This window comes from Mytilinidion resinicola (genome assembly GCF_010093595.1).
Source record: "Mytilinidion resinicola strain CBS 304.34 unplaced genomic scaffold BDZ99scaffold_23, whole genome shotgun sequence".
In the NCBI taxonomy this organism is placed as follows: domain Eukaryota; kingdom Fungi; phylum Ascomycota; class Dothideomycetes; order Mytilinidiales; family Mytilinidiaceae; genus Mytilinidion; species Mytilinidion resinicola.
This window is the reverse complement of record NW_022985459.1, coordinates 114,265-138,805: the sequence shown is the minus strand read 5'-3', so window position 1 is coordinate 138,805 and position 24,541 is coordinate 114,265. Positions and strand designations below refer to the sequence as shown.

At 52.1% G+C, this 24,541-nt stretch overlaps 10 protein-coding genes across 10 annotated transcripts; 3 read left to right on the top strand and 7 right to left on the bottom strand.

Annotated features, from left to right (window-relative positions):
• Nucleotides 1-1,190: 1,190 nt before the first annotated feature.
• On the top strand, nt 1,191-2,276 carry BDZ99DRAFT_481350 (uncharacterized protein; the record flags this gene model as incomplete). Its single annotated transcript, XM_033722396.1, has 2 exons — nt 1,191-1,837; nt 1,892-2,276. The coding sequence occupies 2 exons, from the start codon at nt 1,191-1,193 to the stop codon at nt 2,274-2,276; spliced, it is 1,032 nt and encodes a 343-aa protein (XP_033571141.1).
• A 353-nt stretch (nt 2,277-2,629) lies between these two features.
• On the bottom strand, nt 2,630-3,999 carry BDZ99DRAFT_467548 (uncharacterized protein). Its single transcript, XM_033721041.1, has one exon. The coding sequence runs from the start codon at nt 3,871-3,873 to the stop codon at nt 2,920-2,922; it is 954 nt and encodes a 317-aa protein (XP_033571140.1). The 5' UTR covers nt 3,874-3,999; the 3' UTR covers nt 2,630-2,919.
• A 269-nt stretch (nt 4,000-4,268) lies between these two features.
• Nucleotides 4,269-5,778, bottom strand: BDZ99DRAFT_467547 (uncharacterized protein). The gene has a single exon (XM_033721040.1). The coding sequence runs from the start codon at nt 5,653-5,655 to the stop codon at nt 4,699-4,701; it is 957 nt and encodes a 318-aa protein (XP_033571139.1). The 5' UTR covers nt 5,656-5,778; the 3' UTR covers nt 4,269-4,698.
• A 133-nt stretch (nt 5,779-5,911) lies between these two features.
• Nucleotides 5,912-6,960, bottom strand: BDZ99DRAFT_467546 (uncharacterized protein). Its single transcript, XM_033721039.1, has 3 exons — nt 6,524-6,960; nt 6,286-6,465; nt 5,912-6,215 (listed from the first exon to the last, which is right to left on the bottom strand). The coding sequence occupies exons 1-3, from the start codon at nt 6,636-6,638 to the stop codon at nt 6,061-6,063; spliced, it is 450 nt and encodes a 149-aa protein (XP_033571138.1). The 5' UTR covers nt 6,639-6,960; the 3' UTR covers nt 5,912-6,060.
• A 261-nt stretch (nt 6,961-7,221) lies between these two features.
• BDZ99DRAFT_467545 (uncharacterized protein) lies at nt 7,222-8,501 on the bottom strand. The gene has a single exon (XM_033721038.1). The coding sequence runs from the start codon at nt 8,452-8,454 to the stop codon at nt 7,594-7,596; it is 861 nt and encodes a 286-aa protein (XP_033571137.1). The 5' UTR covers nt 8,455-8,501; the 3' UTR covers nt 7,222-7,593.
• Nucleotides 8,502-9,823: 1,322 nt separating this feature from the next.
• On the bottom strand, nt 9,824-14,371 carry BDZ99DRAFT_575489 (P-loop containing nucleoside triphosphate hydrolase protein; the record flags this gene model as incomplete). The annotated part of the gene is made up of 2 exons (XM_033728475.1): nt 9,824-13,557; nt 13,616-14,371. 2 exons carry the CDS (start codon nt 14,369-14,371, stop codon nt 10,033-10,035), a joined length of 4,281 nt encoding a protein of 1,426 aa, XP_033571136.1. The 3' UTR covers nt 9,824-10,032.
• Nucleotides 14,372-14,770: 399 nt separating this feature from the next.
• BDZ99DRAFT_452140 (uncharacterized protein) lies at nt 14,771-16,964 on the bottom strand. Its single transcript, XM_033718254.1, has 3 exons — nt 16,640-16,964; nt 15,497-16,588; nt 14,771-15,434 (listed from the first exon to the last, which is right to left on the bottom strand). The coding sequence occupies exons 1-3, from the start codon at nt 16,947-16,949 to the stop codon at nt 15,178-15,180; spliced, it is 1,659 nt and encodes a 552-aa protein (XP_033571135.1). The 5' UTR covers nt 16,950-16,964; the 3' UTR covers nt 14,771-15,177.
• Nucleotides 16,965-18,376: 1,412 nt separating this feature from the next.
• On the bottom strand, nt 18,377-18,923 carry BDZ99DRAFT_575487 (uncharacterized protein; the record flags this gene model as incomplete). Its single annotated transcript, XM_033728474.1, has 2 exons — nt 18,377-18,639; nt 18,704-18,923. 2 exons carry the CDS (start codon nt 18,921-18,923, stop codon nt 18,377-18,379), a joined length of 483 nt encoding a protein of 160 aa, XP_033571134.1.
• Nucleotides 18,924-19,989: 1,066 nt separating this feature from the next.
• On the top strand, nt 19,990-21,357 carry BDZ99DRAFT_467543 (uncharacterized protein; the record flags this gene model as incomplete). The annotated part of the gene is made up of 2 exons (XM_033721037.1): nt 19,990-20,000; nt 20,054-21,357. The coding sequence occupies 2 exons, from the start codon at nt 19,990-19,992 to the stop codon at nt 21,174-21,176; spliced, it is 1,134 nt and encodes a 377-aa protein (XP_033571133.1). The 3' UTR covers nt 21,177-21,357.
• A 702-nt stretch (nt 21,358-22,059) lies between these two features.
• On the top strand, nt 22,060-23,848 carry BDZ99DRAFT_452136 (uncharacterized protein; the record flags this gene model as incomplete). Its single annotated transcript, XM_033718253.1, has 5 exons — nt 22,060-22,572; nt 22,625-23,018; nt 23,074-23,283; nt 23,366-23,529; nt 23,604-23,848. 5 exons carry the CDS (start codon nt 22,060-22,062, stop codon nt 23,688-23,690), a joined length of 1,368 nt encoding a protein of 455 aa, XP_033571132.1. The 3' UTR covers nt 23,691-23,848.
• Between the last annotated feature and the right edge of the window lie 693 nt (nt 23,849-24,541).

Sequence of the window (24,541 nt, the reverse complement as noted above, 5' to 3'; positions counted from 1 at the left end):
TCGCATATTCCGGGGTGATGCTACCTTTGCTTGTAGCTTCGACGTTGTGGTCTGCGTATATATCGTCTTCAGGCTCGCTTTCGTCGTCGAAGTCAAAATCAATGCTTGTGTTCTCTACTTGCGCAGACAAAAATGGATCCGGGCCGTTTTGAAAAGCATGCCCAGCGGTGATGAGGTAAGGTCTGCCCTCAAAGGTGATAACACCTCCCAAGGTCGTCTTTCGAAGCTTTTGTGATTCGTCGTTGCCGTTCTTGATGTATAGCTGCTTGCAATCCCCGATGCTATCCCCGAATTCCGACCGGACAATGTAGATTTTCGACTCCAATTTTGGACTATGAGAAGCTCTAGCATTTTCATCAGGCGCCAGTTGAACGAGCTGGTTGAAGTCGGGTGCTTTTGACATATCACTGGTCCGCACTCCTGGGTACGAGCCCAAAAGACCGCTCTCTTTGACGATTTGCCTGAACTGCCGTCGTAGGCTTCGGTCACTAGAGCAGAAAATGATGGTCGGCGATGCAGTACTGGCGCGGCCTCCAATCATGTATACCGAATACGTGACCCAGCTAGTGCTAGTCTGTGGCTCACTTCTTTCGTCAAGATGAGATTTGATATCGGGAGCTAGTGTGACGAAGGCCTCCCTCGCAGGCCCTATTGCTTCCCAGCAGCAGTCCTTTCCGAATTTCCCGATGTATCGGCCGACCAACAATTCAGGGCCCGGCCAGGATGACTTACTGGTCCTGCTCCGGCGCAGGCGCGGAAATATGTTCATGTTTATCTAGGCATCGCAAAGTGATTAGAATATACGAGACGTGCTGCAAGAGCCCGAGACAAGTAGACTTTGGGAAAACGAAGAGGCTAGATATCGTTGCCCCAGAGTCCCACCCATGGTGGTTAGAGAGGTGCAGCTGCAGCGAACTGCCTGGCTGGCAACTTGGAATACAAATTGATTCGTAGGGGTCTCAGCCGATGGGCCAAGGAAGATGCATTCGTGGAGGCGCAGGGCTCAAATCCAGTTGCCTTCTTTCCAGGTTGCCTGAACTTTCAATGCGATGGCTCGTCTTCAGCAACTTGAGATCAGGGAATGATAATGACGGAGTTATTTGAGAATTTGCGATTAACGTAAAACGTGGGCTTAGTACAAAGGTAGTGTTGAACTACTGTCCAGAATAGAGAGGTTTCGGAGTTCCGCCATGTCGTCCCTCGACAGTTCCCTCCTCGACCTTCCCCTCTCCAACGACACCAAAGCCCTCATCACTCGCCACCTCTGGGATGTGAATAACACCCAGCAGCAGTTGAATGCAAGAAACCTCGAGCTCCGGGCTTACTGGTCCTACTACGTCGAAGAGTGCAGCCACGCCTTGCATGACGCGGGTAGGCACATCTCCGCCCGAACCCATCGCAATGTTCTCGACATCGTCTTTCAACTTAGAGGGGCCGTCTTGAGAGAACAACTTAGAGACTCTTTAAGACCAGCTCTTTTGAAGCCCACTCCTCCCAACGAAGATGAGCTCCTCGATAGCTCTATTGACCTTGCAGCGCGGCTGCTCTTGATGCTGGATTTTGGCAACCTTCAATACGGCTTCTCTGGACGCTCGCAGCTTGACTGGGACAAGGGAACCCTCAAGGACTTCGTGCACGCATACTTCAACACCCCTCCGGCTCATACACATGACGGGGTAAAGCTGGAAAAGACTTTCAACGGTCGCAATCTAGGCCGAATCGCAGGAATCGAGATAGTCTGGACCAACAACCTCGCAGACCACCTCCGCATGACCGACGACGATACAAAAGTGACCGTATTTCACCACGCATCATTCTTGGAACTCCAACTGCAGAAGTAAGCCCCGCGCCATCCATCTTGCACGATTCGAAGGCTCACCATCCCTCACAGCCCGCTTTTCCCACCAAACTTAATCAACGAAACTCTCCGCACTCTCGCCCTCCTCTTCCCCCAATCCGACCCACAAACACGCAAATGGTCGCCCAAGGCGTCTGCCTTGCACAGCCTCGACCCCTGTCTCGCCCACTGCGGCCACCTCAAGACCGACGACCGGCAGATCTCAAACTTCACATTCTGGCACGACCGGCTCGTGATCCTCAAGCAAGTCTTTGACGAGGCACGTCCGCGGACATTGGCACAGTGGTGGTGCGATCGGCGGAACGGGGTGCAGTGGTATACCTTCTGGGTTGCGATAGTGGTGCTGGTGCTCACGCTGTTTTTCGGGTTGGTGCAGTGTGTCGAGGGGGCGTTGCAGGTTTATTATACGATGCATTGAAGAGTTGTGACGATACCCAGTGAAGTAGGCTCATTTCGATGAATGCATAGCTTGCAATACGCACGGCTGTACACGAGCTGGATGAAGTTGACCGAGCCGAGGTCCCATACTCGATGCCAAATGCGGGAATGCTTTCACCGTGAAGATGAGTTTCACGCTATCGTCCAGCTAAAGCCCATCTTCTGAACATTGAGTTCCTCCACTCCACTACCCGGACAAAAACCCGTCTCGGAATGCTCATGGAACTCGCAGGTCAGCCTTAGCTCCTCTGTAGGCGCGTCGAAATACTAGACCCAGAATGTGTTTGTGCGTTTCATACCTTTCATGTCTCGCAGTCAGGATCAAAACTCAATACCAATACCAGTATGCTTTTGTTTATTTAACCTAAGTGAGGAGACCGAAAGATCATTGCAGTTCATCATTCATTACCATTCGTCAGCCCTTTTACCAGATATCCAGCGCCGTTGCTACTTTTGATTCCAACATACCGAAATTAGGAGTAGAAAAAGTCCGAAAAGATCGCCGCACGTTCCCAGATCATTCTTATTCCTTGTATCTGCCTGCATACATCCCGACGCGCACCTATCCTTCCGTGCAAATATCCATTGCGATTCCCCATTCATACTTCATTCGTGCCACAGCCTTAAGAGGGAGGCATGGGAGAAGAGGACACGGAGAGATCACAGCTCGGAAACGAGGAAGGCAGCTGCTTGGTGTCCGTGGCAGGAGAACCAATCTTTCGGAATTTCTCCCTAAAAGACTCGTCTTCGTACAAAGACAAAGCTGGGCAGGGCGGATACTCAGAGCGCTCATGAAGACTGCACGAATACAGATACTTGGGTCCAATGGGAGCGGGTGATTTGATTTGTATGTTGCGTCGGGGGGAGTAACGATTCCATCCCAGAATACAATGGAATTCAGGCATGAAATAATCCAGTGGCTCTTTCTGCTCTTCCGACTCCGACAATCTCCTTCGAGAAACCAGAGCAACTCCGATAAAGAATTTACAGGGCAGTCGGAGGAGATGGGCGTAGTCGTTCGTTCCAGGTCTGAGTTTCCTGGTGTCCCATGTACAGCCGAAGTGGTTCACAAGCCATTCGCAGAGCGGTGATGTTTCAGGAAGCTTCTCATACGCGTCCAGAACGAATTGTATTGATATGTTTTCCTTCTTCGACGCTAACCTCAGGATCGTTATGCGTTGAATCATCGAGAGCGTGTCCTGCTGGAGTGTCGGAATATCGTGAGCATCGCCAAAGACATACAGATCCAGTAGCTCATGTTCGTCCAGAAGATCGATATCTGCGAGAGGTCGCTTCTCAAACGAAGTCATAATACCATCGGTAGATGGGAATATGACCCCATTGTACAGCCATTGGATGAACTGTCGCATTAAAGGCACAGGGACATCGCTCAAAGAGATGCTCCGCTCCTCGGCCTCCTTGAAGCCTCCTTTGAACGCGCCTCTGAAGTATTCCGAGCTTGAGCATAGAAGCTCGCCGTGTACGTCGAATGGGACGCCCTCCGGCCCCGCCTTCAGTGTGACAATCGTTTGACCGACGGACTCGCGCTTGCGTTTGGCTGACTCTGCGGGTGGCATGGTGCAAGAGGAAGCCAGAGAGCGCCGAGGCTACTCGGACACCGAGGCGGTGATTGACGAGGAGCCTAGTGGACGAAGAGGTCGTGGGTCTCTCCGCGGTAGGGAAGCTGAAGAAAGGTGGTGATGGAAGGAAGGAGGCACAGAGGGCGGGGAAACACGCCTCTATAAATGCACAAACGCGCTGCCACGTGTCGACTGCATACTCAGTCTTGAATCGAGGAGCATAATAAGCTCTAGAATTTAAATCGAACTTCAAATGAACTGGGAACCATCATTCGAACGATCACGTTATCTATATCAGCGGGGAATAAATTTTTGGATCAAATGTTTCCGTCGTCTCACGTGATTCAGGAGCATCTGCAACTTATCAGGTACAACTCTCTGTGAACATGATACACGTACACAAATCAGCATCTAATATATCTTGCCCCTTGAACGCACTGAGATTGAGGTGATTCTGGGAGACCAGCGTTCACGCTAAGTTTCCTTTCCAGATTCTTCTATCAAATAAAGAACCGCGTACCCTCTCAAGAAGGCTTATGACAAACTAATATAGCTTTCAAGTAATTGGTCCGTCCTTTCGCCACGATCTGTTCTATAAGTGAATCCTTGTAGCCTGTTCCATCTCATTGTTCGAGGTGTTAGACTTCAACAATCTTTTGGGTTCTGCACATCCAACGTTCTTCCCTGTTCTGTGCAGTGCCATGGTAGGTATCAAGAAAGAAGAGAACATGCAGGTTAACAAGAAAAGCTAACGACGGATAGGACAATCCTGAACCACGGCGTCTAATAATCTTAGGCGGAAGGCGACTATGCCTCAAGAGATCATCCGCTCAGAACATCAAGCTTCCGAAAGTTCTTTCTTAATACCGACTGATCCGCGACGTCTACACATTGGCCAGTCAAAGTATGCTCATGAAGCTGGCAAGTCAGCTCGTCTCCTTCTTCTAACAGTAGCGCCATATCGTTAACTTCCACACCATCCTCTATTGCTCGTTCCATTCGCTGCCGACTGTAGATTGCCACAGCAAGGATGAAAGCATGCGGCAGGTGAGACAGGGTGTCAAATTCATCTGGGTGGAGGTCGCCCGGCTGCCAAGTCTTGGACATGTGCCACGCTAGCCATTTGCACATGGCTGAAGAATGCGGGAGATTCTCATATGCACGTACGACGAATTCTAGGGGGACAGAGAGGTCATCTTCTTCGTCATTGTTCTCCTCTTCGACATCGCCGCTTTCCTCTTCGTCATCACTGCTCTCCTCTTCGTCACTACCGCTCTCCTCTTCGTCGTCAGCGCTCTCCTCATCGACGTCACTGTATTCCTCTCCATCATCGCTAAACTCTTCTTCAGAATCATCGTCCTCTTCATGGAAAGCTTCCTGTATCATAGCGAGGCTATCACCACGTAAAGTAGGGAGATCGTAACGATCACCAAAAATGTAGAGGTCCAGCAGCTCGTCTGGGTCTAGAATGGCATGGACGTCGTCGTTCCTTCCATCTTCGATGGTGGCGGTAAAGGGAAAAGCGCCGTTGTATATCCACCGCATGAATTGCCGCATCAAGAATACGGACACGTCATCCAATACCATGCTCCGCTCCCCAGCTTCCCTAAATCCGCCTTTGAACGCGCCCCGGAAGAACTCGGACCGCTTACATAGTAGCTCGCGGTGTATGTCGAAGGGCGTGGCATCGGGGCCGATAATTAATGTGACGGTTACTTGATCGGAGTGGGTTGTGTCGTTGACCGAACGTTTGCGTTTCGAGGAGCCTTTGGGTGCCATGGAGTGCAGGCTACGAGGATGGCGTTCCCAGTCGAAATGAGGATTAATCTCCGAAAGGGAGATACAACGCCCCTAGGAGGGCGCCGCGATGAATGCGTGGTGGTGATGCTCAGGAAACAGGCCACGAGCGGGGGACACGGAATCAAAAAGCAAAAGCGCGCCTCCACGTGCAAACTTACACTACGACCATTCTCCCTATAAGATCACTACTTCATGTTTAGAAAGTAAGACTTCAAATACTTACAAGTAGAGGAATCTGCAAAGCGACAGAGGTAAACTACGCTTCGGTAGACATCACGTGACTATCAGCTTTCACATCAACTTCATATTCTATGTGTATACATCCTTCACTACGTCCTCTTGATTCTCCAACATCCCCTCCATTCTCTACAGAGTCTCTTCTCCTCACTCAATCTTCGCCCTAAAACTCTCACAAGGCCCCTCATTCTCCTCCACCGCCTGCTTCACCATTGCCGAATCCAAATACGCCCGCACCTGCACCACCATTCCCTCCTCATCAAACCGCACACACCACGCGTAGGTGTTCTCGAACGGCATTCCTAAACACCTCATTAGCCTTCCCCTTCTATGATCCCCAAACTCCTAACATATCGGAAGTAGACTGCTTACCATTCTTGCACTCCGCATCCGCAACCAACTCCACAACAGCCCACGCCTGCTCCCCGCCCCCGATCACATTCCTAACCTTAAGCTTGATACCCGGCTCTTTCATGATCGCGCCAAGGCGCTTTAAAGTGCCCTTTTGGAAGGCGGCCAGGGTGGTGTAACGGCCGGCGCAGGGGTGGGTTCCTGGATGCTCACATTACTATCAAGTGGTGAAGCGGGGGTGGAGGGAGAGGATACGCACCCATGACCGTCCAGTCGACATTTGGACTGACGCGCTTGAAGACTTCGGGGTAGTTCCCTGTCTCCATGTTTTTGAAGATAGCGGAGATTTCGGGGGCGGTGGGGTAGGGGGGCATTTTGGTGGTTGAGAAGGGGGTTTGTGGGTTAGAGTTCGCGACTTTCGGAAGGAGTAGATTGAGGCTGTTGATTTAGGAGTTTGGGAGTGCTGATAAACGAAAGAGAAGGCGTAAACGTTGCATCTTTATATGCAAATGATGTAGGTAGACTTTACTTCGTTGCCGTGTCTCCGACGAAATATAGATGCAGCTCGGAAAATTGAAACGCTGTCGGCCGAGATGAGGATATTGGCAAAGAGGACTATGCTAAAGCCGAAGCGATGAAGAACTTGGAACCATGAGCATTCTTAGCGGACGTCGATAAATCCACTTTGGGAGAGCGATAACGCCGGCATGCGAGAGGATTCTCGTAACTCCAGTCGGTATACTGCTATCGCCGCGCGATCTCATGCAAGGATCGGGCCGACCTTTGCAAGGCTGTACCTCTGTAGTGGACGTTGTTCGATGGGCTGCAGGGTGTGCACGCGGGGTGTGAAAAAAGTGGCACATCAAAACAAGTCATCCTCTTTCACGGATAATTAAGCTAAATTCCAGTGGATTTGAAAGGCTAAAACTTGGCAGACTAATATTTTCGAAGCATTCCTATGAGATTATTTAATCTGATCGGGCTTGATATCTGTTGTGGTTGCTGAGGATATTGGTGAAGTGGGCAGACATTTTGCGATTCGGCTGATTTTGGTGCTTTGGTGTGCCACCTTTTTCACACCCCGCGTGGTGTGTTGGGTACCGAATTTATTTTTGATATCGAAAAATAATGAACTAGACGGCGACCGAAACTTTCATAGCGTCGTTAATCCTTTTCCAGCGGCCTCCTAGAAAACGTTTCTAAGATAGCGATACCAAAGCCTGTCCAAACAATACCTTTCATAAGTCATAATAGATCCAAAATTTGGCAATCATATCCAATTCGTAACCTCTCAAAGCCAGCGCTCCCTAACAATGGCACGACACCCCTTCAATCCCCACCTTTGATGAAACGCCAATCAGCGCGCTTGGGATTATTCTCCATTCTGCTCAACACTTTTGGGTCTGGACATTCCTGATATTTTTGATGGAACGAACCAATCAACACTTCTAATTTGCCTAGCTGTTTTGCGTCCTCCCAAGACGGTTGCCCGTCTGAATGCGCCCATTTTACGAGGTACGATATTTTCCCTGGGAGTCGGTTGCCGGGGAAAGTGACGCTGACATTCAGTATTTCTTCGGCTACCAGCTCGTCTTCATAGTCCGACTCCTCTTCTTCCTCCTGGTCGGCGTCTTCGCTGCCGACAGAAGCCGGCTTGGGGTCCGCGGCGAGAGAGATATTAGAAGCTGACTGCGCACTGTCGCTCATAGAGCTACGGGGCTTCTTGTTGCTGGTTGATTGGGTCTGAGCACTTCGTTTCCGTTCGTTTTCCGCACGTAGCTGGAGAGCGGAGCTGGCCTGGGGTGTCGTCGAAGTGCTGGTACTGTTGAGCAAAGAATTCTTGCCTCTCCAGGTCGGTGTAGGGAGGGCATTGGCGGGTTTTTTGCGGGATATGTGGCGGCGGATGGAGTTTGACGAAGATGATCGTGCCCTTGAAAGCTGTTTCCCGCTTCGATTTCGATTAGGTAGGGGACTTTGGAGGGATATTTGTGGAATACGTTGCTTTGAAGTCAAAGGTCGCGATTCCTCCTCATCGCTCTCCTCGTTCTCTTCATTGTCATTGTTCAGATCCTGATCCACGGGTCCGTAGACACCGGTTTTCGCAACATCGATCTCCTCTTCGTCTTCATCGTCCATGGCCTCGTCCTCATCTCCCTCTTCGCCAGAACCCGCATCCCCACTCTGTGCCATCTCTTCATCACTATCCCCCTCCCTCACCACCGGATCCAACAACCCCCCACGCACCACATCTCCCCTCGCCATCCCACTCGACTCCGCACTATCCTCCATCTCCTCATCACTCTCCTCGTCCTCCCTACCAGCCGGCCGCAACAACCCCTCATAAACCAACCCCCCATCCAACCCAGCGCTACTCCGCGGCGGCCTCCCCCTCCTCTTCCTCCCCGCAATCCCCTCCCCCCCCTCCGCCTTCTTCCCCTCCCCCGCCGCCGGCCTCCTCTGCCTCGCCGCCTCCTCCGCCTCCCTCGCCACCTTCGCCCTGTACACCTCCATCACCCGCATCGCCTCCAGCCCCTCATACTTCGCATACTCATACCGACTGACATAGCTAAACAGCACCGACGTATCTACATGCTCCTCCGTCTCCGTCCCCCCCTTCGCCGCCGCCGTCTCGGCGTCCCACTCGATCTTGATGACGTAGACTGCGCGCCCGCCTTTGTAATGCGTCTGGTCGACGATTTCTTCGTGGCAGTCGACCCAGTATTGCGACAGGATGGTCGATTTGACGGCGCCGGGCTGCGGCTCGTCGCGCGGGTGGGTTTGGTAGATGCGCGCGGTTTGTAGGCGGGGGTGCCAGAGGCGCGAGTCCGAATCCGAGGAGGAGGAGGAGCAGGAGGTGGGGCGGGGGAGGCTGCGGATGGGTTTTCTGCGGGTGGGGGCCGCGGAGGGGGGCATGCTGGGGACGACGATGGGGCTGGAGGTTGGTGTGGTGATGGTGGTGGTGGTGGTGGTGGTGGTGGTGGTGGTGGGTAGAAATAGGCGGTCGATCGGTCTTTGGACGTTTGCTGGGTTGGAAAGGCGCGTGGAGGGGAGCTTGGGAGGCGGAGCGTGTGGTAGAGGTTTATCGACGCCTTGGCTCGAGGCGAGGTCTCTACGACGAAAAGATGAATATCCAAGAAAAGGCCCAATTGGAAAGCAGTACAACAAGTGCTTTACATGCTATGCGATGGAGCAGAAACGAAGTGAGGAGGTGGGCGTGGAGGCGATTGCCGAAGGGTGAATGATGAGGGAAGTTGAAGTGCGGTGGGACGTGCCTGGTGCCCCGCCTGCACCTCATAGACCATGTTCGTGTAACAGCGTGAGTGTTTTTAGTATGATGTATATAGCCCTGAGATTACAGTATAGATGCCCCAAACTACGATCTTATGTCTGAACAGTACCTAGGTCTAATCTGAGGGTTTTGAACTTTTACATCATGACTATGTTGTAGACTAAAAGAGTACAAGTACCTAACACGGTACATGCATGCGCAAGACTACCCTCTACGTGGCATGTACTACGCTCTCATGTTGTCGCAATGTACAAGTGTGATCACAGCCTTGAAACTTCGACATCTAGTTTTAATATTTCGGCGCCGGCATGAGAGTCTTTCGCATAACGCACTACCCTCCAACCATCATAAGAGTATATACAGTAGAATTACAGTTCTTATACAATGCAATCAGTCTATATCATACAGCCCCCAAGAAAGCCGCTATGCCAGCGTTCCGTTTGCAGTCCAAACACCGTCCGAAGCCCCAGCCCACCCCCTCAATTCATCCTCCCACTATCCCTCTTCCGACCACGCCCCTCCGCCATACTCGCCGCCGCCCCACGAATCTTGAACTCCGGCTCCTCCCTCTTCTCCCCCCTCTGAAACACCTCCCCACCAGATACATCCCTACCCAACACATCCACAAACCGGTCCGCAAACTTCTCAAGCACCGGGTCATCTGCCAGATACCGCTCCCCCTCCCCCTTCTTCGCGATGCGCGAAAACGCAGAGCCGAGCACCGTTTCTAGCGCCTCCCTGAAGAATTCGATAACCATGTTCGACGAGTGACTATAGAAGCCACCCGGGCGCTTGATATACAGCGGCAGCCAGTCATCGATCATCAGCACGCGGCCATCGCGCATGGCAGTCTTGCTGCCAAAGATCGCAGCCATGAGCGGCGTGACGGCCGACGAGTCCTTCAGGAAGATAGTGTTGCCATCCGCGCTCTTAGCCATCGTGCTGAACGCGAACATAGCGCCGCGCACGAGGCCTTCGGATCTGCCCATCCTATTCCCGCGCATGTAGTTCAGCGAGCCGGGCTGGATGAGCGTGTTGGCCTCGTGGGGCGTCTGCAGCAAGCGCGGATTGATCGCGACGCCGAGATTGGGGTGCACGCCGGCGAGGATAAGCGCTTTCATGAGCGGGATGCTGCCGGAGTTCTTGTTGAGCGCCGGATCGCCGTTCTGCGAGCGGTTGCGGTCGCGGCGGTCGGTGAAGGGGATTAGGCCGGCTTGGACGAGGATGCTTTCGATCTCGCCCATCGTGCGCTCGATGCCGAGGAAGGTGGGGATGGACATGAAGTACTTCTGCGCGAATTGCTGCAGGGCGAACTCGCCCTGCTGGTCGCGGAGCTGGCGCGCGATGCGGAAGCAGTTGATGAGGGCGATGTGGTCGCTGTTGGACTCGGAGGCGAAGACTTTGCGGGCGTCGTCGGCTGCTTTTTTGTTGTCGATTGGGCTGAAGAAGAGCGATCTGCCCTGTGAGGACGCGCTGAGGATGAGCATAGGGTCGAAGCAGCGGAACAGGATGCCCATCAGGATCATCTTGCCGAGTGATGGATGGACGGGTAGAGATGCGAGCACTCTTCCGAGCGGCGTGAGTGTTTCATCTTCGGTAACTGCGTCCAGGGCCTGCAGATTCACAATTGACGAGTCGACGGCTTCTGCTGATGGAGGCTCGATAGCCGCAGCTAAGAACTCCCGCACAGGTGTCTTGATGGACTGTGCCATGACACCCAAGCAAACCTCCTGCAAGTCAGACCGCAGCATTTCAGGCAGCCCAATAGCTCTAAAAGCCCCGAAACGAGCCTGAGAGTACAGCGCATAGTAGTTTCCGTTCTGCACACGACCGGCTCTTCCTGCTCGCTGCCTTGAATTGGACTTGCTGACCCAGGTGGTGAGCAACTGAGTAATTCGCGTGGTCTGGTCGTATCTCTTCTCCTTCAGCTTTCCGGTATCTACAACATACTGTACATCAGGGATAGTGACACTCGTCTCTGCAATATTTGTGGCAAGAATGATCTTGCGACAACCAGGTGGGACCGGGGCGAATACATCATCCTGACCCTGGATCGTGGAGTGCAATAGGTACTGCTTGAAGCGCGCGGGATCGGAAAAGTCCACTCCAAGAGGCTGGGTGGTGAGAAGGTCTCTAGTCTTCTTTATCTCGTCCAGACCTGGTAGGAAAGCGAGAATTGCACCCTCCGTGGTCGTCTGCGCCAGGTGGGCTATGGAAGCGGCGACAAGTCCAACAGGAACCATGCCATCCTCCTGCGTCGTGTCGCCTGGGTTGACAGCATCGCGTTTCCAGTCGATGGGCGCAGCTGCTACCAAGTTATCTTCTGTAGATGCCGTCGACGAGAACTTAGATTCAGTCTCGATGTAGTTCTGAGAAACCCTGTCGGGGTTCAAGACGGCATTCAAGCCTTGTGCTTCGTAATTCAAACGTAGCTCGCCCATGATGTCGTCCAGATATTTCTCCTTCACAGGAAAGGTGCGGCCGGGCACACTCAGCGAAGGACATGGAACTACTGTGCCGTCCTCCTTGTGCTGCCTGAAGTAGCTAGCAAAGAGCTCCGTGTCCAGTGTGGCGCTCATCAAGACAACCTTGGGAACGAACTTATTCTCGAGCCGTCGAGTTTCCAGGAGGTTCTTCAAAGTGATCATAAGGTAATCAATGATGATGTCTCGCTCGTGAACTTCGTCGATGATTATGTGCGACGTAGTATCCAAAATATCATCCGGAGAGTTCTGCAGCTGAGCCAGCAGAATGCCAGTCGTGCAATAAGTGACGCTGCCGTTGTGTCGAGGGAGCTTCGAGTCAAACCGGACTTGATAACCAATGCTCTCTTGAAGTCGTTCATTGCGCTCATCAGCGACTCGACGAGCCACAGACGTTGCAGCAATCCTACGCGGTTGTGTGCAAATGATATTAGTCTGAGCCCCGACGCCCTCCTCGATGGACTTCTCCAGCAAGATTTGCGGCACCTGTGTCGTCTTGCCACTTCCGGTTGCCCCGACCACGATGCTGTAGGTGTTGTTCTCGATGAGATCCAGCACCTTCTCACGATACTGATTCATTGGGAGGTTTTCCTTCTTGCTCCTCAAAGGACCAAGCGACGGGTTCTCATTGAAGGCCGCAAGTTGCTCCTTCATTTCAGCACTGCGAGCTTCGTTCATGGAAGGATCCAGGCTCCTCCGCGGACGATGGTCCGCCTCTTCCACGGCCTGCTGCGCCATCTTCGGTCTATCCTTGGAGAAAATGGTGTTGTCGCGCACTTCTCTAGCCGCCTTCCGCATGACCTCTTCAGCATCTTCAGGAATGTCCAGTTCTACAGTCCGTACCGGGCTAAGCACCTTGCCAGTACTGGTCCTCTTCATCTTTTGAAATTGCTCATATACCTCCGGGTTCTGCTTCGACAGGGCAACCGCTGCAGTGAGCAGGGCAAGCGCTTCGCTGGCTTCCTTCTTGCCAAGCGACATGGCTGGCTCTCCAGCAGGCTCCTGTGCAATATATGTTTGTGATTTCCAGGCCTCGTCGATTTGGTGTCCATCGTACCTGACGATTCTCTCAGACCTGACTTCGTAATAGCTACGGCGAGTCTGCTTGTAGAACTCCATGAAAGGCTTCGCAGTCTCCTCGGTAAGCGCAGTAGAGTCCCTGACAATCAAGGGAGTCGCTCCTTGCGCAGCATGCTGTTGCTCCGCAGCTCGCTTAAATTGAACAGACGCAGCATTTAGGGCGACTTTGAGAGATGTGCGTGTGGCGTGAACGCAAATATTGTCCTCTGAAGGATGGGCAATGGTAACTCTCACATACCGCTTCCTCCGATTCAACGCGGGGATGTGTTTGATTTCGATAGTCGGAATGTCGAGAGTTCGGGCGCAATAGTTGTACACGTCCGACAGAGCGCCGAGTTCCTTAGTAGGTTGCGCGTTGTCACCTAGATAAAGTTCCGCAAGCAGGCCCTTCGCGTGCAGTTGGCCGAGTAGACGACGGGTTGCGATTTGTTCGGCTTTTCTCTTTGCGAAGTTAGGGATCTGTTGTAATTGCCCATCGCTCACTTAGACAGTGACTTACTGCATTCTTGTCCCGCCCAACAGCTGTCTCAACCGCAGGGTCGAAGTCAGAGCCATAGACCCGGCAGGTAACAGAATACTCAAATCCACCATCGGGCTTCGGCAACCTGTTCAACTGATGATCGGTCTCTATCCTGCCCTCTGTCGCTTTTTGCCACGTGTCAAGGTTGGCGCTAAAAAGCTTTGTGGGTGCTAGAGGGTAGTCTTTGGGTGTAGGCAGCGGAAGCATCGTCTCGTCCTCGACCATCCCCATCCGTGCTCTCTTTCTCGGGGGCGAGTGCATGTTTTCAGCGACCTGGTCCCGTTTGCTAGCAGCCTTCGACCTCGCGTTTCGCCTCGAAGGAATTGGCGTCGCGCTGTTCGAGTGCGTGTGGTTGTGGTGCTGGTGTAGTGAGCCGTGCGTTGCTCCAGCAGCCGCCGCAGCAGCAGCCCTCTTATGCTTCGCAGCCGTGATTTTCTGCCCACCCCGCTTCGCCTTCTTGTGCCGGCCAGCACCGTCCTGATTGAGCTCCTCATTGCCCTGCGCCCTATTCCCCCTCGATACCCTCCTTACTATAAAACCAGAGCTCTCATTGCTACTAGTTGACGGAGGCAGAATGTCCTGCTGTACCGCCGCCGCCTGCGTCGTCAACAATTTCCTGCCAATGACTCTTCCCAGGACCCGTTGTCGTGTGTACCACAGGGGCTCGATTCTCGATCTAGGGAGCGGCGCATGCGTCGAGGGTCGTACGGATAGGCGCTGCCACCATATTAACATTGTCACAGTTGCATTGATTAAGAGTCAGGATATTACCAATGCCCCATCCAACACTCTCCGGCACGTCGTCGCTTCGAGCTTCATACAGACGATGCGTGGATGAAGTGTGATAGCGGAGAGGAGGAACTTTTGAGAATTTCTGGGAGGGAGGCCGGGGAAGGCCCGAGCCGCCGGCAGGTTCGTGTAGTAGAACGTGACAATGAGATTGAGTTTTGGGTAACAGAGCGAATCGTGAAATGTGCTGGGAAGCTTTGATTCACATTCGATAAGATGGATATATGATGAATTTTGAGGTTTGGGTACTATAGTTGCACTGGTCACGTGACTATTAATCTCTTAACCCCTTTCTTGGCTGCGCACTCAAAGAACTTTATATCTTGTCACAATTTTTACTATTTTGCTAGAGCATTTCAGACAGCAGCCATCAGGTGTACACACGTACTATGATTACTGCGCGTGTATGTCTCAAATCCGATGCCGCAGTAATACTGGTGAAGGACAGTTCAAGAAGGCACTCATATGCTTCATCTCACGGATTCTGAGGTAAATATCCTCACGCACCTCAAGTGTACTGTTAGATAGCGGTGTCTGAGGCCTGGCGAGAGTACAGATCGCCCAAAATCAACCACCTCGATCCGATCCAGATCTGCTAGAGGACTTCATACAATGACACTCAAGTGTAACGAGAGCATAGTATTGCCCGATTGAACTCCCATTCCATGTCATATCATGCTATTTTTTGACCCATCAGGTATTGCCTCAACCTAGGAAAGTTCTCCTTTTTCGTTCGCTTATAGAGCCTTGGTCTAGTCCCTCGGCCTCGACTTAGTCGTAGTGACTCTGGTGAAAAGACTGGGCTCTTCCTTCTCTTTCCGCATCTTCTCTTGCCAGTGCGCCTCCCGCTGTGCCGCCAGCTTCTTCTCCTTGATCGATTTCCACCGCATGTAGTAGCAACAAAAGGGAAAGAGGACCGTGTCGATCGCACACCAAGTGAGAAGGATGCCAACATTAAGCCCGATGCGTGGGTGGAGGTCAAAGAGGGTGGAGCGGGTGGCTTCGACGACTATACACACCCCAATTAGCAAGAGCTTTTCAAACTGGAAGGGGTGGAAACGGTGTACATACCATTATGCATCGGCCACGCATACCCCCACCTATAAAAGCCCGGCGCCAGCACCAACGAATAAAACCCCGTGGTGACATTCGATATCACCCAAAAGATCAACCACAGCGCCGTCCAGGGCGTCCCCAGCATCATGGCCATGTTTTCGCACGCGATCCCAAACGCAATCATAGCGATCCAGTTAATCATCCAATATACCATAAACGTGCCCTTCCCGTACGCGTTCGCATCCACCGCTGGCTGCACGTGCGAGGCTGGGTGGTTGGACATCGGCATGAGGTAGGCGAGGGAGACGAGCGAGTATACGCAGGAGAGGAAGAAATAGGAGCCAACGGTTGCGGTCCAGCGCCAGATGATGAGTTGGTGGAAGTGCAGTGGGGGATGCCCCTTTGGCTGAAGGTATTTCAGGTGGATGGGCAGGAAAAAGGTGAAGCTGAAGAAAGCGATGATAATAAGGTATATAAGCCCGACGCTGACGGCTGGCGTGGCGATGGGCGGGCCAAAGGGACGTAGGTCGTATCGTTGCAGGGCGATACCAGGGGAGATGGCTTGGGGGACGCGTGAGATGGAGGCGAGGGTGTTGGAGGAATTGGTGAGGAGTGTGGAGAGGAATACGCGGCCAAATGAGGCGGCGACGAGAGATTGGAGGGCAGTTGTTGAGGGCGTGATGTAGGAGCCGGCCACGTTTTGGTCGCGGGCGGTATTGTAGACAATCTGTCCGGCGCCGGTGGGATCGTAAGAGGTATTACCTTGCTCAATAGCGCGGTAGAGGAGGGTAGTGGCGTTGGGGTTGATGATCACGGCGGCCCAGGCGTGTTGGTCGTAGACTGCTGCTCGCACTTTCATAGGGTCGTTATCAAAGTCAGAGGGGGACTTGAAGATGTATCCGGGATGAGCTCCTTCGCCGTCGAGGATTTGTTGCACTGCTCTTGTGACGAGGGGTCCCACAAAAGGTTTGTCGGTCAGATATGGTTCCACCTGGCCATCAAAGTCGACCACATATATACTGAGCTTCTTGGCGAGGTCGTTTTGCCTAAACAGAGCACCCCAGAATAAACAGAGAAATGCCATAATGGCGATTGCCAGGATCAGAGCTGTTTTAGGTCAGGTTGAGAGTCGGCACAACAGCGGGAAGCTTAGCGTACTCGTCCTCGCCCAGAGTTTTATCACGTGTAACCGCACTCCACTCATCTCAAAGTGCCAGAACCCAACTGGGGCGAGCGGTGGCTGAATCGTCTTGGCCGACCTTGAGCTCTTTGTCCTTGTCTGCGTGGGCCGTCTCGCGATGCCACCATCATCCACCGCGGTCTCAATATTCTCGATGTTAGCTTCTTCAGTGCTGGACTGGAGCTGATCCTCCTCATCGCTGCCAGAAGAAGACGACGACGACGACGAGGAAACAGACAGAGCAGCCTCTTCGTGGTAGGCCGGGGCGATTTGACATCCAAGCGACATGGTGGTACAGTGGCGTCCGCTCTGGGGAGTTCAGTTGAGCGAGAGAGGTCCGCCGTCGTGGTCGAGGACCGCTTGCCCTTTTATCGAATCGAGTACCCTGCGGATCTCTCGAATTGGTACGGATTAGTGGAGATCAAAACGCTGACCGACGCCATTAAACACCCCGCATGCAGATTAGTGCTGCTGACTGACAGCTGCATCGCTGACAACGCAGCCTGCCGGCTTCTTCGGCGCGAGAGTTCCCGCAGCTTCGACAATTGGAGTGTGGCGGCAAAGTGAGTAATGGCCAGTCAAAGGAGAGGATGTGGCTGAAAGAGGCGGCCGATCGTCAGCTATTAGGGTGGAATGGCAGCTACCAACGTTACCCTCGCCAAAAGGCATCTTGAATAGGCCGAGCCACTATTGCTCGCGTTTACGGCGTTAGAAAGTCCGGCCTACTTTTCCCGTGCCTCTGGAGTAGAGCTGCGGTCTTAGACTAGTAGCAGCGCATTCACACCAATGTTCTTGTTCACAGTCGGCTTTTCACCAGCACGTACCTTTGTACCAAAACATTCTTATTTGTCTATTCCACTATTGCTATATACGCTCACAAGGACTGAAACTTCGACACAAATATTGCTACCCTCCTCGTAGACAGTCGCTGAGTTTATCATATAACACATTCTTAGCAGCTTCCGTATATGGCCGTAATATTCAGTTCTTCCTTGCTGGAATTAATATTCAAAAGCCTGCCTAATAATCCTCTCGGTTGTAGCGGATCCGGTATGACGGCTGTATGTTTATATAATTCCTGACAATCCTCGAAAGCGTTCACGAGTGCCGATTCTTGAGGCGGTGCGTATCTGACTTTTCAGCCCGAACCACTAGTCGGAACTACAGGACCGCAATTCCAGTAGTATACTAGGGGCGTAGTCGAGGGTCGCTGTACTCGAGTCTTGCGCGTGATTGGGCGTGGGTCCGACGATCTCGATTTTCGGGTTTCTTCACAACGTGCAGGGGATTGTTGGTACGGCTTCGCTATCGTGTCTTGTGCATCGAGTTCCCTCCGAGGCTCTTCGATAATCTTGGTGGTTTTCGACAATCGCTGGACTCGAGCCTTGCGCTTGATCGTGTCCTTGGCAAGGGACATCGACTCCCGCATTCCTTCACGGTGTGTATAGGTGTCTTAGTTCGAGCCCGCTGTCCCTTCTAATCCATCTTGCTTTCTCTAGCGGTCTCCGAGGTTCTTCTGTTTCTCTTCTTCCTGTAGTAGGCGACGAACGTTCTTCCATATCGCGTTGCCGATCCTCTCGGTACATTGGAGTGTTGCTTAACCCGGAGGTCTTTGGCCTGTACTTCCCCCTCGAGAATATCCCGCTTCTTTTTTTGTCCAAGAAGTGCTGGAACGCTGATCAGATCGGGACAGAAAGCGAGGTAGTCATCTTTCTTCAAGTCCTGGAAAGACTGGCCATTTCATGCCAGGAGTACACGGTATAGACGATGAACTCCGGATGGTCCTTGTAGATTTTGTACTCCTCGAGTGTGAGAACCATATGGATAAACAATCGTACCTCCTGGATGGAGGCATCGGGAGCCGGAATTTCAAGTGGCGGCGAGTTGTGTTTCCCTATTTTCTTGATGCATTTTGGGTTGGTGGGTGTGTGTTTGGGGATTTCGTGGAGTAGTCCTTGCTCGTCGGTAAGACGCTTTGCTATCTTTCTCAGAGAGTCGTTCGCTGTTCAATTTGTTTCTGCTTATGAGGCGGGCGATGTGACCGTTGTATCTGATGAAGTCATTTGTGATGCTGGCGATGAGCGTAGAGGCGTTTTCCTTTGGCCTATTGGGCACGATGGGGTCATAACGTTCGAGGAGGCACATTTTCGAACGTTGACGACGTTTCGCGTCTCGGGAAGTTGGATCGTGGTATAAGGGGGTAGTTGGAGCTTTCGAAGTATGGTAAGGGGGTATGGCGGCGTTCAAAGCTTCAACATGCATTGAAGGGCTTGATGGTGCAGGTGGGTGATGGGATGAGAACAGAAAGTCTTACAATATTGCGGTGTGCCAAGACTGATACTAGTCCATGGATCCCATTCCGAATAACTCGGTACAGCCATGGAGGAAAGTTTGTCGACATTGAAAGTTCTATGGTTCATACCTCTTCCCTGAATGCAGTGCAAGGTAGGGTGCTCAGTGTTTTAGAAGGGAGGAAAGGATAACGGAGATTTTCGAGTACACTATACAAAGGTACCATACTTTTGATGCACTTACAGCTTCAAACATAGTCTTACGACATAGGAAGTAGCCGAGTCTCGGTGTGAGGCGTCCATGGGTCGCATCCATTTGAACCGTGGAACTCTCTTTTTCCCCTGGAGAAAAGTGGGGGGCAGCGACAAAAATAATCGTGGCGGTCCATATTCCATACGGCATGAAAGCACTCGATTAAACGCCAAAGATGCTCGCGCCTAGACTTTGAGCGACTCTATTTGAAAGGCTGGACGATTGTGGTTGTAGAAAAAATGAGCAGCTCGCGAATAGTGTCAGTGAAGGGTTAGAGTACAAAACTCGCCATTATGCCTGAGTAGTTCCTTTTTTTTTAGACACGGGAGACATGTAACTGAATGAAATGTATTTTGTGAATGAATGTAACGCTTGTGCCGTCGAAACCAAGGTTGGGTTGAGTCGGTGGAAGCGGCTGACTCAGTTGGGATGGAACTGGTTCTAGATATCGCGTAATAAATGTAACTTACTTTGTACCCCAGCCCCCATTCCCAACCTTTCGCCTCCCTTGACACCGCAAGGAAATCTGGAAAGGACTCTCGTGTTCTGCCTAATCCATCGCATCGATCTCCCTCGAAGCCTGAACCAGAATTGCCCCGTAGTCATCTCATCCTTGCCACTCAGAGGGCTGTGCTTCTCAGACCTCTGGATAGAATACCCGGTACCTCATCGGCGCAGGGAAACAGAAGACGCCACGCCTGGAGCACCTATGAAGCGACCGACTTCGACTTCTGCTGATTGCTGAAGCAATAGAACTAGGTCTAGAGCGACGCCTACAGCGTTCATGGATGCGGCGTACGTATAGTGCCACACGCGAGCCTCTTCATCAGCTAACATTCTACTGTTAGAACTCTCCACAACTCGACGTCCTCTCCTCTCCTCTGCCTTCCGCCCGAAATCAGAAACACAATCTACGAATATGTAATCGGCGGGAATGTGATTGGCATATACATGTCAACCATTGGAACTCCCAGCATAGTTCACAATGTCATCCCTATCTTGCCGTCAAGCGCAGGAAATACATCCAACCGCAGATATCGGGTTTCGTATCCTCAAGATGCAATCTGGCCCGAAATCCCAGCCAAGCCAAGTTCCGAAGCCGAAATAGCGGAAATGAATAAACATGAGGAGCAGATGAGTCGCGAACGATACGAACGTTTCATCAAGATGGCTTTAGTACAAAGGGCATATGGTACTAGTAGCGCTATCTTCAAGCATCAACAATCTTATTCGAGACGAAGGCCACGGGTGAACCTCAAACCCAAATCCGTTTATGTTTCGATGTTGTGGACCTGCCGTCAGATCTATCATGAAGCATGCTTACTATTGTACTCTTCGAACATCTTCTACTTCGAATACGGGCCTGCTCTAGAGATGTTTCTCCTAAGATCTCTCAACTTGAAGCAAGCCCAAGCTATTAAACATGTTTATATACTTCATCGCATCCGAACAGAAAGCAGAGACAACATGTCAGAGCACTGGCACTCTGTGTTCACCCCCGCTGTTATCGATGCTCTTCCTGGCGTTCAAACCGTATCATTGCTCCTAAGCCAAATTGGTTGCCTAGGTCAAGGTGTTCGCCTTCAAGACAGGAGTGTAAATGGGCGATGGCGACACTGTGGCGGCGTAGCCCCAGCCTGGAACGACCAGATTTACGTCTACGGGTTTTCACGCCTTCGCCTGCTTCCGCAGCTTTCGTACGTGAACGTGCCCCTCAGAACATATTCAAAGGATTGTTCTATACTTCGCGTTCGTCATCCAGCTTCTTCCACCGAACCTCCAATGAAAAGCGACAGAGAATTGTACGTTCAACGTCTTTGCGAACAGCTCCGTACTCCTTGGAATGATGTCTCTCGAGCTTTCTTTGAAGAATATGAGATGAAGGAACGTCCACATTTCATGTCGTGGGCAAAAATGATGGAACAAAAGGAAGTTGCAGGTGAGGATGGGCACAAGTATGACTTTCTTTGAGAGACAACGAAGGTTTCCTCGGATTTGAAAACTTCCGTGCATCTTCCGTCAATTTGGTGGACACAAGCGTCAAAGTAAGGTTCTTGAAGACCACCAGTAGGTATCAGGAAGCGTGCGTGTCTAGGTAGGACATGACAGGTTGTCTAGCAAACGGAGGTCATAATACTAAACTATTCTCGCACTTGCTATCTATGAATCGTGAGTTCAATACTAGGTCGTTAGTCGAGAACGCAGAAATACCATTGCTCGGGCTTCACTTCTGCTCTTACGATGCCGCCGTAAGGAGTAGCTCAGCTAGCAAGCAGTGGGTTAGTCAAGAAACAGTCCAATCTTCACTGTATTGACCCTTGTTTCTCTTTCAGAACGGCCTAGCTATAGTACTAGGTCATAAGTTTAGGCACATTGATATACCGCTGTTCCGGCTCCACTCTTGCTCGCTCGACACCACCGTAAGGAGTACCCTGGCTAACAGGTATCAGCGATGACAGGGTACATCACGCAGTTGCAAAAGCACCTTGCATAGACGCTCACCGGATTTCTCCGCCTTTTCTTGTCGAAATCTCAATATGTCCAATGAACCTTCGTTTCTGTGCTGTGTCGATAAGGCCTCCGTTTGGTGCCTACTTTGTGCTACATATTCACGTGACCTGGCGTCAGTCCCGTGTCCTCGGTCTGATGCTGCCTGGCCAAAGGTTGCACACCCCTGCCAAAGTCTCCCGGTTCCGCGACTATAAAGGCTGTTATTCACCGCACACGACCGTCAACTCTTCAATCCCCAGCTCGTGTTAGTTGTATCCGCAAAGTCAACACTGCCTAGCAACGCTAAACACTCCCACTAACAGCTACTATGTCTTCTTCCGACGGCGCCCGATCCCTCGCAGCCATGACCTGCGACAAACTCCTCTCCCAGCTCAGCAAGCGCATCGAGGAGGAGCGTATCGGCGCTACGTACACCATTGGCGGCAACATCCCAGTTGTGAAGCCTAGCTCTGGCGGAGGAAGTTCGCAGTTATCTCCCTCTGCGACCAGACCTGAGGCTGGCAAACCTGCCCTTCAGAGCCTGACAAAAGCGCCCAGTGCTCCTATCACGATTCGCTGGGACTCGACCACCGTCGAAGGTCTCATCTCGAAGATTACTCTTCCCTGCGAGCCCGGAGATGCATCTAGCTTAGAGAATCTGGTCAATGACTGCCAGCCAGCTACCTTCGGACACAATGGGAAAGATATCTACGACGAGACATACCGCAAGGCCACGAAGCTCGATACTACTGCATTCAGCTCGACTTTCAATCCCTACGAAGTCGGTATCATCGACGTGATTGCCCAGATCTTGCTCCCGAGCTTGCCGGGCGGAGACATTTCTCGTGGTGTTCGGGCTGAGCTTTACAAGTTGAATGTAAGTGTTCCACACTGCGTTGTCTTCCTTGCAGTCTCACTGACACCAATAGGTCTACTCCGGCCCTTCTGGCAAATTCAAAGCCCACGTCGACACCCCTCGCGGCTCCACCCAATTCGGTTCCCTCGTCGTTTGCCTCCCCTGCGACCACGAAGGCGGCGAGCTAGTCGTGAGACACAACGGCAACGCAATCATCTACAACTGGGGAAGCACAGGCGCGGGCAGCACCGATGCAGCAGAGATTCAATGGGCTGCCTTCTACAGCGACTGTGAGCACGAGGTCCTGGAAGTCAAGTCTGGCCACCGAATCACCCTCACATACCACCTTTACATCGCCTCCGGGTCCGGCGACCTTGCCGGCCGCTGCCCCTGGCTAGACCCGACGGCCCTTCCGCTATACGACGCCATCCTCAGCATGCTAGAACTACCCGCATTCATGAAGGAGGGTAGGTCTTTCCTTCACGCAGTGCTCTAATGAATGCGCACTACTAACTACAACAGGCGGCCTGGTCGGTGTATACTGCTCTCACGCGTACGCCCACACCCACGAAGAGGGCATCAAGCACCTGCCTGGCTCTCTCAAAGGGAGCGACATGGCCTTATACGAGATATTCAAGGCACTGAACCTGGAGGTCAATTTGAAGCCGATTCTGGATCCCGAATATCTCGACGACTACGGCGACGAAGAGGAGACCTCAGTGCAGCCCAAGCGTAAGTAGCCCGCAGACCCGCTTCTACTCACTGTCTCAATTCCAATGCATGCGCAATGCTGACCCGCCCCCGGCACATGCAGGCGAATACATCGGCGACATGCTCTACAGCACATATTTGTCAGACATCTCTACCGAAGACTGCTCCACCAGCGAGCTCGTGGAGACCTGGGGCTCGCACACGCGCGAGACGGTGGTTTGGCTCACCCAGCCGAAGCATTCGGATGCCGCCATGGCTTATCTTGCGGTATGCATATCTGTTTTCCTTATTTGACAGTGTGTCTAGTCTACGTCAGTGCATTGACTAATTCGCCAAAACAGTACGGAAACCAGGCTGAGATGGGGGTCCTGTACTCCAATGCTGCCCTGATCGTCAAGATCCCAGCCTTCACAGAGAGGAACTTGTAGGGTTGGAGGTGATGTGGATGGCCTGGGTAGTGTGGTGAAGAGCTTCAGTCGGTTTTCGGTAGTACAGATGGTGAAAATGAAAACCTGGTATGCGGGCTTCTGCTCTTCTGTCTTACTTGTGACTGCGATTCTGCGCAGCGTGTTCTTGCAATTCACACTGTGATGACGTTAGGTGTCTTGCCCTCTCCCAAGCGCACACCAAATGTAGAGCTGTGAGACTGTGAACTAGATTGCAACCATTTTATCACTTGTGCACGGTGATGGCGTTGTCCGCCTTGCCCTCGCAACCCATCCCCAGTGGAGATCAGATGTAAGTGTGGTGAGACTATGAACTGAATCCCAATCGTTGATTCATTCATGACGTGATGACTTGCCTCCCCAACAAACACTCCACGCGTGAGCTGTGACACTATAACCGACCCTCTCCCAATTGATCACATGTGACGCGCGCAATCTAGTAGCCTATATATACCTAATATTTTCGGCGGTCATTTCGTAAGGTGCGTCGGTGTTGACTGGGATTAATCTCTTGCCTTTTACCAGAGGTTACCGCGAGCCGCGCATTACGCCTTACAATCTAATCTTTGGAACACAAACTCTTTTTTTTTCTGCCTCCCGACGGCTGGATGGGGGTTCGAGTCCCGGTGGGTCTGTTCACTTCTTTTTTTGTCAATTTTGGTATAGCTTTCTATTTCACCACTTCTCTGTCTCTCTTGCCACGAATCCCTAAAATCTTCAGCTAGAACCTAGTTGCTTTCATTTTTTTTGCGGGAAGGTGACGTAGGACGTGTTTCTGTGCGGTAGTACCATGCTACAGTTGGGCACACGGACATGTCAATATATTGTTTCCG